This window comes from Aythya marila (assembly GCF_965140915.1).
Source record: "Aythya marila genome assembly, chromosome: 16".
NCBI lineage: Eukaryota > Metazoa > Chordata > Aves > Anseriformes > Anatidae > Aythya > Aythya marila.
This window is the reverse complement of record NC_139057.1, coordinates 5,110,061-5,122,061: the sequence shown is the minus strand read 5'-3', so window position 1 is coordinate 5,122,061 and position 12,001 is coordinate 5,110,061. Positions and strand designations below refer to the sequence as shown.

The window sequence follows — 12,001 nt, the reverse complement described above, 5'->3', positions numbered from 1 at the left end:
AATTTGTTTCCTAACTCATTATTTTTAGAGAACTCATACAAATTAGACCTATTTAACTAAAAAAAAAAAAACAAACAAAACAAAACAAAAACTGTTACTGACTTGATTTTTTTGGTGGCCTCTGAAGCCCCTTTTCCACCTAAATGCATAACAAATCTTGTGGTTTTGCTTGTCTTCCCGGAGAGTTACCCCAGGCTACATACCATGACTCAAAGGGGATGCTGAGGGTTTCTTATGTTATTCTTTTTCTTAAATATTATTACAGAATTGTGGTTAGTGTAGGTGTATTTTTGGGGGTGGGAGGACAGGGGGAAATCTTTTTTTTTTTTTTTTTTTTTTTGTGACTAGCTAATATGTCTTAATTCCAAAATCACTCATTCTAGTATAACTAAGCTTGTAATAAAGCACGAGTTGAACTTTCTAAGCTTGGTTCAAACTTTTCACTGATGAACACCTACATTCCCTGTTTGCAGTTGTGTAAGTTGGGTCGGCATCAGTCCCTAATTGTGTGAAGATAGATTTGGTGTGGCCCAAAGACAGAAGGTTGTTTAACAAGGGATCTTCATATTTGGCCGTCACAAGTCATGTAGTTAAAAAGAAAAAAATAAGTACTTCTTGGTATAATAATCCATTACTCATTACTATTGTAGATCCAGATTTTGAAATGCTAATAAAAAGTTCAAAGAATGTGGACTTGAATTCTTTTTCCAGCCCACATGGACAGTTAACAACCATATTGAAAGGATTGCATAAGTACTGCTGATTATAGCTCAGATCAGCGGGACAGCCATAAAGGCACTATTAAGTATTTTATTGCTAATTTGACCTAACAAGGCAAAAACATTGATTATTGTTATCCAGATACTTTCTGGGAAGTTCAGAACTGTTCTTAAAACACAGGGAAGACTCTGCTGAACAGTATGTAACAGTTCTGTCAAACTAAATCTTGGGCTTTTTATTATCAGTGTGTTTACGCTAGGGCCAGGAACTGGATTTACTTTTCATCCCACTTAAGAGTCTGATTGCAGAAACTACTCGAAACGTTTTTTTTCCACGAGGTATGACGGAGTTGATAAGCTGCTTAAAATAATTGCTTTATTTCAGTTCTGTGCTGGAATATTGTAGTTGAGTGAGGAAGGACTTTGTGCCTCATTTTCATGATGGTTAGAAGGTTCATCTTCCTACAGATTGATAGGTCATTAAAAACTGTGTGATTGTAAGATATTTCAGCCAATCAATGTAAGATCTGAACATTTTCATGTTGTGTTCTTGCCTTTTTCTTAATGTCAGCCTGGGTAGATATAGCAAAATTCAAGAGTGGCTACTGGAAAGTGAGGAGGTCTGGGTTTAATGTGGGAGGACAAACTGATTATGGCTATTTTTAAATAATATGCAAGAACAATGGTGGAGAAGAGGCACAGGAGAAGCCTATCAGCAAATGACTGCAGAATGAGGAGGCATCCAAGCTTGGGAAGAAACTTTCTAATGAGAGGACTCTGAGGAGAACAATGGGATACTCTATCAGCTTATTGTACTGAACAATCCAGGAAATTATCAACTAAATAAGTAATATGTAGTAAAATGTGAACACTCCAGGCAATTAATTACACTTCTGCATGTATATTGGTGAATTTCAAATGGGCTCATTGAGGAGACCAGAGTCAGGTATGAGAAAGGTTGTTAGAAGAGATGGACAAAAGCCCAAGAGGAGGGAGAACCATAATGGAAAGGAAAGGGGATGCAAAAGTTTAAGTTCGTCTTCTTTCTACTGCCAAGAGAGCTTTACTGTGCCGTGATCTTGTTTCATTAACACAATGTGTCCTTTCACTTTCAATATACATTTGTAGCTGATGAAGAATTATTATGCTTTATTACATTTTTTTATAGACTTATCTTTGCCTAGTTATTTGTTTACTGACTGCAATGCAGGATGAAGAGAGTGTTTTGGGGTATATTTGGAGATAATTGGCTTGGCAGATGCTGACCCCAGTTTGAAGTAGATATCTATTTTAGAACCATGTGTCTGCCAAATAGTTCAATTAACTGTCTGAGGTCTGGTGTAAGTTATCTTGATAAGTTGGAAATTTAGATGGTTTATGTCCATCTGAATCAGCTGTTGTTTCAACAACAACAACAACAAAATACAATTGCCAATTCAATTTTTCAATTAAGACAATTTCTCAACTTTGTAGTAATAAGTTAAACGAGTCATGAGAGGTTCTGTATTAGTTTTTTTGCTGTTAGTTTTAAAAATAAATAAATGAAGCCACCCCAAAATAGTTTTGGTTCAAATATGGTGAGATTCCAGATAGTATCCTCTCTCTTCCTGACTTTCTCTTCCTGCTAATTTTTTACTGAGGAAAGATATTTTTGTCTCAATGCTGTGATACAGTTGAAGATTGAAGGTACTTGCCAGTCTCTCCAACTGCCAAAAAATAGGAAACCTTCAAAATGAACACGTCCAATGAACATTTCAGCAGTGGGAGGAAGAGAACTGAGGACAGGAATTAATATTGCAATTTATCTTCCTTTAACAATAAATATTTGTACAATCTCTTGATAATTAAAATCATGTAAAAGCTTACCTACATATGAAAGAAATTCAGGTTTTCTTATTGCTCGTGAACAACTCATAAAAGCAGGGAACAAACCATAAAGATACATCTAATATCATGTATGAAGTTTGTATTGTTTTTAAAAGAAGTAGGAAGAAAAATTTACCATAAAGATCTTTTTTAGATGAATAGTATGCACTTACTGTTCTTTGTGTGTGTGCACGTGCATTCAATAGCAATGAAAACAAGATCAAATTTATTATTTGATAGGTTGTTTCCATCATTGGTATTCACAACTGTGTGATCACACAATCACATATGCATCTTCTACCTGCCAAAACTGAGGTTGGCTTCAAAGTCCACAGCACTGAATTTACTTTTAAGATGCCATTACTTGTCTTGAAGGTGCCCTTCAAAGCATCTTCTGTTGAGATACTGTTCAGGTGGTAGTCAATATCCTGGTAGGAAAGGAGGACTCCTTTCTTTGTGTCACGCTGATAGTAAAAGAATGTAAGACACCGATATCCCAAGAGAGGGAATGATTCCAAAGCTAGTTGGAGTTAATGGAGGGACCTTGAAGCAGTAAAATGGTTATTTAAAAAATAAATCCTTTTTCTATAACACACCCCTAATACAAAGAAAAGGGGCAAGGGTGGGGGTGGCAGAATGTGTACAGCAACTACTTTAAAGGTTGTGTGCTCTCCTGGATGCAGAAAAACTGAGTTGGAATAGGGGAACAGAGTCCATTAAAAATCAGAATTAAAGCATTTAGTCCCAAACACTTGAAAAGCTCTGAGATACACCCAGGAAAAGTCCATGGTCATTGATAAAAGTAATGCATCCAGTGGTGTGTGTATTTAAGTTACAAAGATCCTGGTGTTCTTTCTAAGTCTATTCAAAGTTCTTTGATAGCCAGAAATATAATTAATTATAACACACACCCCGTTAGAGCCAAAGGGCATCTTTTATATGCAATGAAGGACGGACTTCTGGTTGTGTTTTGTACTTAGGTTACAGGTTCAGCAAACCTAAGGCATTGCACTGTTTATAATTTTTAAGGTTAAAACCATTAAAACATGATCTGGTTTTGCATCAGTTTATTTTTTCTGAAGCTCGGTATGCTGTTACACTGCGGAAGAACAAATCCGTTGATACAAGCACTAAGATAAAGGTGTCTGTATAGTCCCCAGAAATCCCCACTAACTTGGAAGATGGAAAATTACGTAAAACCTATTCATAATTTGCTGCCTTTATGGAAGAATTACTGAGAAATAGTGTTTCAATGAAGAAAAAAATGTTGACAGACAAATAAACATCATATCAGTGAGCTAACGAGTGTTACCAAATAGTATTGATTACTAAAAATGCCTACAGAATTGTCATTAATGAAAAGTTAGCCCTTCTTCCAGAACTTCCAAATACAGTTGGACTGGGACAAGATGATCAAGAAGCAATTCTTTAAGTGTTTTAAAGTGTTACAAAGTCAAGACACTAAGAAAGCCAACAGAACAGAACTCATACACAGCTTCTACAAAGATGTTTAATGTTTTTTGTTAAATTGTTGCCCTTTACCATTTCTTACCGTGCTAACGATACATTCCTATTTGCTGCTTCTTAGTATAGAATCCTTTTTTTGCTGATAGTATTTTTTTTGGATTCTTTCAGGAATTTTATGAACATACAAAAACGCTTTGGCAAGACGAAGGTGTGAAAGCCTGCTATGAGAGGTCTAATGAATATCAGCTGATTGACTGTGCACAGTAGTAAGTATCGTTTCTATTCTGCTGTATGCTGACAGTGGTATTGGATGTTAATAACAGTGGTTTGGATAGTCCTGATGCTTAGTTTTCCATGCCTTGGAAAAGAAGACGGTACACTATGGAATGAGTCGCTGTTAATCAGCCATTCAGAGGTGGGGAAAGTTGCGTTCAGTTAGACAATAATATTGGTATTGGAAACCTCACCGATACTTTCAGGTGGTCCTAGCACAGGCTGACAGCAAATTTCCCACTTCTTCCTCTTACACCAGTTCCTTTCTAAATGACAGTCAACTTCAGATACTGAGCAAGTTTTAATAAGTTGGAAACTATGATGGTGTGAAACGTGCCCATGTTTGCAGCTTTTGGGTTTAGTGCAGTTTATTTGTCTGAAAACAAAGAGAGGGCAGCAACAATCACAGGCAGCAGCCTGTGATCAGTCACCAAGATTTCTGCTTGTGTACCTTCTGCACATATCAGAGAATGATTCATTCCCCTCTGCTATTTATACTGCTGTGATAATTAGTATTGTCATGAGAGAGACTGCTGCATGTTTGCAGTTATTTATCACATATCGCAATAAGGTATGGTTCTGATTTTTTTTTTTTTTTTTTATTGCAAGATGTTTGTGGTAATTGTGACAATTGGTACTTTCATTATGTAGGCTCAAAAATTGTAGGACTTCAAATTTGGAATATTAATGGTTAACACTGCTCTTTATTAGTTTAGACTCTGTTTCTTCTGGAGAAGCTGAAATAAGTTTTAATGGTCAAGGAAGTGCAAGCTTCTCATTTCGCATAATGGAGGACTGTGGTTTGTCTGCCTACTGCTGAGTCTCATAGAGAACGTTTGATGAAATAAAATTTGTAAGGTTCTTTTTGTAGTTGTTTGTTTAGATAGACTTAAAGGTAAATCAACAATTAGCTCTGTTTGAAAAGAGACCAAGGAGATGATTTTACTATGACTTGCACAGCTCCAGGTCTCTCGAAGGCTCTTTGAAGTTTTGCCATTGTTTCTAGTGTTTGATCTGCAGCGATGTCTTGCATTAGGTGACTAATGTTTGATCATTCGGCATGGATCTTTTTGCAAGTTCAGTTGCTACAAAACAAAAAAAAAATAATCTGGCAATTGTCCGCTAAATTCTGTCTTTTATAGCATAAAGCTGATAGAAACTGTTAAAAATAGTTTTGTTTCTGATGGTGTTTGGTTATCTGTTAGTGTTTCTGTCTAGTGCTTGTTAGTAGTCATTTTCTGTGACTGGAAGGCACAAGTATTGCAGAGCACTATGGTTTCTTTTGTGTGTTGCTCTTTTTTTGGAAGAGGATGAAATTTTGTTCTGCTGTGATTGTACAGAAGAAAGCTAAAATTGCTATCCTCCCTGATTGCTGGACATTGACTTTTTCATGGGTCAGCAAGAGGAATGGCCTTTCTGATGGTTTTACCGTCCTGCTCCATCTAGTGGAACACTGAATTTTACATCATGGGCTGCGGAACCAAAAATAAACCTTATACATTGCCGACAAATTACTGATTTTTTTCTGAGATACCATCGCTGTCTCCTAAAAATAGACCATGGTTCTTATATGTTCAGTTTGGTTGTAAAGTGTATGGCAGTTTCCTTATGGAAGAACCTTTCTAACTGTTAGTACTGGCAGTTCTTGTCCTTTCTGGCACTTTTGATCGTGCCCTGGTATTGTTTTTAATAACAGAATATGCAAATCAGGAGCTCTTAAATGGCAAAATGTTTGCGTGGAAATCTGACATGATTGATACTTCAAAATTAACCCAGTGAGCACATTCTAAAAAAATGCAGCAGAGGCAGAACACAAAATGCTGCTGAGGTTTTCAAGTAAAGATTTTTAATTTTAACGTGCAAGCTGCTCTCATTAGAGCTAACAGGAATTAAAAGAGAAAGTTGAGCACACTGAAGTGTTGGAGATGTCAGCTCTTTCAGAGAAGAGTCCTGCGTCCTAAACATTTTTCACTTTTGAAGATCCGTGTTTAAAACAAGAAAAGCTTACTTAAAATGGAAAGCAGAAAAGTGTCTTTTGTCTTTCAAGACCAGTTCAGCTTCAAAAAAAAAAAAAAAATCCTTTCTTGCTATTAAAAGTTGAATAAATTGTTAAGTATTAATGGAGTCTTAGTCTGGAGAACTGCTTTAAAATTCTAAACAGTGTTTTTTTATTGCTGTTTTTAATTTTTTTATTCCTTTTTTTTTTTTTTTTTTTTTTAAGTGTGGGTTGCTTGGTGTAAAGCTTGTCTTGCTATGGAGTCATTTCACATTCTGCATTTAAAAAAAAATATCACTCTTGTGATTTATACGGTTATATATAGGAAGCTTTGCAAAGTCCACTGCAAATAGTTTGTTCCAAACGTACAAATTAATTTTATCCCTTTTAGGATAGTAAAGAGTGCATATTGCACAGGGCTTTGGTTGGCTTTCAGGAATGTTAATATCAAAATGAAATTCATTTCTGCTTCTGCCAAACTGGAATGAAATATATGCAAAGCTTCTTTAGGGCTATGTGAGTGTTTCAGGGCTGGTTTCTGTCATCCATCGGCAGGGAAGAGCCGTGGCAGGGCTGGTGGTGTTCCCTGTTCGGCCAGGCTGCAGCACCTGTGTCCCTTCTGGCAGCTTTTGGGAAATGGCCCCAAAGTCCCCTCGCTCCTTTCGCTTCCATCTTTGTTAATGGTGTGGTAGTCAGGTACCGAGTGCTGGGGAGAGGTGTGAGGATTGACCCCGCTCCTTCGTGCTTGATGCTGCTGCTTTTACAGTTGTGCTTTTCATGGATAGGAGCTGGCTCTCCGTGTGGGAACTCAGTCCAACATCAGGTCCTCCCAGAGCTAGGGACTTGTTAACCTATGGCACAGCTTCAGGACGTTGAAGCATCTTGAAAAGAAAGATACTGAGGAAATGGAGACTTAAACTCTTGCAGAGCTTGTGCTGAGGAAAGCAAACAAGTTGGGTTGTCACGAATTCTTGTAGATGAACACAGGAAAAATGCCACTTCGGGCTACTTGTCCTTCCTAGGAGAGTGGGAATGAAGATAATTCTCGTCCAAACGTGTTGTAGCTACGTAACACTAACGTAGGTACGAGGAGTCTAGCAGTGGTATCTGTCACCTGTTCCTGAGAAGTACCTTTAAAGGCTGCACTTCTTTGTGCAGATTTGCTGAAGTTTCTCGGTGCCTCCCCAGCAGAAGCTCCCGTTAACCCCGTCTGTGCGCTTCTATCACTGCTCCCCCGAGCTCCTGGCCTCGGCTCAGAGCAGAAGACCTGAGAAAAGCCCCAGGTACCAGCTTCGGGCTTTTCATTTAATCTCACTGGTGAGCTTCAGAGGTGTAAAGCTGGGGGGCTGGGCCGGTAACCTCATCTGTTGGAGAGCCCTGCTGGTATCCTGCCCTTCCTCCTCAGGCTTACTGACTAAATGGAAGCGTCACTTCAGAGGAGCCCTGTTCGTGTTGAAGGGTAGCTGCCTCTGCTCATCCTGAGCTTTACTGTACTTCCTGCCGGAGCATATTTCACAGTCCTGGGAGAAAAGAAAGGAGGCTCTTTCCCTTTCTTAGCTTCCAATTCTGCTTCTAGGACAGCAAGGTCTGGGAGGCTGTCACCAGCTTCTCTCTGTGGAGAATTGTTTTAGCTGTGAGGAGAGGGCAGTACCTGAGAGGAGAGCAGATTTGATTGCTCCCGCATATTTTGGGGATGTATATAGAAGTGAATGAATGTTTTAACTGGAGCGGCCATGTGATACTCCTTGTGGCTAATAATAAACAGAAGAATGCAGAAGTGTCTAGAATATAGAAAATCCCAAATGGCGATGAGTGATTTACCATCCTTCATATTTCTTTCCTGCAGGTGCAGGATTTCATTTTATTCAGAATATACTACTTAAGATTGGGAAACTAAGAGCCGTTTCCACTGTGATGTGCCAAATCCTGCATGTCAAATCTCTGCGTCCTGTCAAGTATAAACACACACGATCTCTTTGAAGTGTAGATGCTGCTAATACTTCTACCTTGGTTTTCGTTTGCGGATCTCTGTTCTTAAAGCCTCACAAATACACTGCAGAGTAGCTGGAATAAGTAGGATCTCTTTCATACAAATGGGTTATTGGTGGCATGAAGGCTTGGAGGATACAAGCACAGTCCTGTAAGTCCAAGTTGATGTCAGTAGCCTCTGGATCAGCTTTGTAGAAAATCAAAAGCAAAGCTTGGGTACCTAAGCCTCCTAGTGTTTTTCTCTAGTCTTGTTACTATTAGGAAGTGCCCACAAATACTTGAATTTTTGTTTTATCTAGCCTTGGCTCAGCTCAGTTCCTTGGCCACCAGTATGATTTTTGCTTCATTTTATGCTCTGCTTTCTCTGCATATCTCCCAGCTGACGCTTCCTGGTTTTGGCTGGGGTGGAAAAGGAAATAATGTGAGAGACAGTATTTGCAGCCCATTTCACACCCTCCGCTATCAGGAAGGGCTGGAAGTAGCATGAGGGAGCCTATTCTCACGCTATTTCCTGCTTGAAAGCCTCACCGTGTTTTCTCCCGCTGCCTGCCATTTCGGGGAAGGAGAAAGCCCGGGGAGGTTGTGGTGTAGGTGCAGTGAGCTGGATTTCTCGAACTTCAGCACCAGCAGAGCCACTCTGATAGCTTGAAACTGTGCCAGGCTGCTCCAGAAGGGCTTTATGAGAAGGATTTTTGAAGATGTTTGTTTTTAAAATACTTATCAAAGAAAGGGGGAGAGTGCAACTCTTAGCTGACTGCTGTGCAGAGCTGCTAAAGGATCAGCAGATGTGGACGTGCTGTTTTCTTAATATCTGCTGTGTTAGGGGTTGTAAATTCTTTATATTTTTATTAGGATTTACGGTGTGTTTCACTTCTGGGTTCGCTGAGTTATAAGAGCAATTAAGAGCCCCAATCTGAGTACTTAATGATTTTCTTCCTTGTTGATTTCTCTTTGTGATGAAGTTCTTTTCGGAGATCATACAGTAAAGTGCATTTGCTGAAAGTCTCACCTTTTTAAATAGCAGCTGATTTATCAGTGGTACTGTTAGTCTAGTTTCTTATTCATATTATTTATTACTTTTTCTTTCTTTTTGCTTTTTCTAATCAGTGTAATTCTGGCAGAGCAGTTCCTCTTGTCTCCTCCAGGTCTGTGAGCTGTGCTGAGTACTCGCATTCAACAGGACAGGAATTTTCCCGGCCTATATTCCTGGCATACACAAGCTTCTTATGGGCATTAGCAATTATATTGTTAAACATTCCTGTGTGGAAGACTAACATTCATGTCTCCTTTTGCTGATTTAAAGCTGATGAGCTTGCCTACTGCTGCGTGAATTCTTTGGCAAGCCAAGGACCAGACCCGGATCACCTCATTTCTTATCCGTGGTCTTAATCATAAAACCACCTTACTTTTGTTCCAGAGCACTTAGAGATCATTGAATTAGGGCCTTGTCTCTATTCTTCTTTATCCTGAAGTACCAGAGGTTTATGTTTTAAACAAAGCTAAATTTTAGGTAAAAGTAAATAAACCCCGGGTTATATTTTCTCCCCAGTCCATGGGGTCATTAGGTGCACACGGAGGTTGCTGTAGACAACAGGAAGCGCAGTCACTCCTGTGCTTGCATGACTTCACTGAAGTCAGGACCAACAAAATGAGTCCAAATATATAAGTAGCCTGAATTATTCCTAACTACTCCAAGTGTCTGCCCTTTCTTGCTGCCTGTTGGTAGCAGGGATGTGCCTGCTGGCAAGTGCTGTGAAAACCAGATTACCTAAATTTAGCCAATAAATGGATTATGAATCCAACACATGTTCCCACTGTTGTCACAGCTAATCATAAATTCATAATTTCAACCTACACTCAACCCCAGATAAACTTCTCTGTCTCTAAAATAAATTACATCACAGTATGAAGCAAGATAAAACAAAAGGTGTCCTGGAGTAGCTTGCTTGAGTTTTCAGAATTAGGAGCACTCAAATGAAAATGTTAAAGTTAATGAGCCGTAATGGCAGAAAGACCTTTTTACAAGTCCAAAATGTGAGTGGAATAGAAGAGAACAGTTGAGTTGGAAGGGACCTTCAAAGACAATCTAGCCCAGCTGCCTGATTTGTTCAGGGCTAACCAAAAGTTAACCAGGGGCATTGTCCAAATGCCTTGCACACTGACGGACATGGGGCATCAACCACTGTGGAGCCTGGTTCAGTGGTTGACCACCCTCACAATAAAGAAAATTTTTCCTCACGTCCAGTTTAATAAGATAAACCACAGGCATCTGAGGTGTGTGTGGAGACCACCACATCGTTCTGAATTATTCTGAAAGGGAATTACTCTGCTTCGGGAATCTGACTGCTGTCTCCACTTTCACTCCACCACTTTTACCCCCCGCACCCGTCACGTTCATTCATTTGCCACATTTATTTGTCCATTGTTCCACACATCTGTTAACTTGTCAGTTCCTTTCTGGCTTTTTGCTGCAGATGCAACTTCCTTTCCATGTCTTGTTGGAAATTTTAGGGATTAGCCTTCAGCTGAGGGCAGGGAAGGCCTGATCAGAGACTGGCATGCGAAGGCTGGGCCAGAACTCTTTCCTGACCCAGTCCGGCAGCCAGATTGTGGTGCTTTGCCTTCTGTTTTAAGCGTATCACTTGCTCGTGCCTGCAAGAGTTGAGGATAAACCATTCTGCAAGTCTTCATAGATGCCTGATTTCTGAGAAATGAACTTCCATTTCCACTGTGTGCTGCATTTGCTTTCACATGCAAATGGAGCATTTGCTCATGCAACAGCTGTTTCAGTGTTTTAGTAACAGTATTTACTCAGATTAGGCATGCATTTGCTCTAGCATATTTCTAAAACTTTGGCATGGCTTTTAACATTGTATTTTACAAAAATTGTCAGTAAAATAGTAGGCTTTCTCTATGATCTTAAGTAGAAAGCAAAGTTCAAACAAAGAAAGTAAAATTATCTTGAGCTTTTTGAAAGCAAACATCGGATTTTTGTAATAGCTTTCGTTGGTTTGGTTCATTAGTACCTGAACCTTTTAGGCAGTGTCTATCTGATACCTGTCCGTGCTTCTGTTTTGTTCCTGTGGCCCTGCCTCTGCAAGCGTACAGAACCCAATGCAGTGTATTTTTTTGTGGATGAAGGGGAAGAGTCAAAATGCAAACACAAGGAGATGGAATAGAAGCCAAAACCTTCTGTTAGCTGAACTTGTAAGGATTTCTGCATCTTGATGGCAACAGGCTTCCCATTCCTCATCCTTCTCCCATCCTCAAAGTTTTTGTTTTGACATTAATAGTGTGTGAGAGAATATGATAGAAATATGTGGAAAAATGAATCTATTGTCCGCTAAGGCTTTTGGAAGAGATCTTGTGAATATTGTATTGTTCTCTGGTTGATAGGCATAAGTTTGTAATAAAATGAAAATTAGGGAAATACAGTTAACTGTGTAACAGCAAGCACCTTGTTAGTGTATGATTCGTATACCTGTGTATGCCTGAAGCTAAATTCATTTGGGGTTAGTTGTGCAAAATAGTTTAAAAGTTCCCCTCTTGTAAAGTGAGGTTTCTGACTTTTAATCAAGGTGGACTTTGAAATCCTTTTCATATGGTCATTAATTCATAGGCTTTTTGGGGGTTGGGGTCAGATGGTGACGTGTAATGTTGGTGATTATTTGTTACGTTCTGAGGCTTCATA

The 12,001-nt window shown here is 39.2% G+C and overlaps 1 protein-coding gene across 2 annotated transcripts in view; it reads left to right on the top strand.

Moving 5' to 3' along the window:
* GNAS (GNAS complex locus) overlaps nucleotides 1–12,001 on the top strand; it is a 150,080-nt gene that overhangs the window by 105,473 nt on the left and 32,606 nt on the right. For both annotated transcript variants that reach the window (XM_082773468.1, XM_082773469.1), the window contains exon 5: nucleotides 4,221–4,318. In XM_082773468.1, coding sequence (XP_082629594.1) covers nucleotides 4,221–4,318 — 98 coding nt within the window. The remainder of the gene's footprint in view (nucleotides 1–4,220; nucleotides 4,319–12,001) is intronic.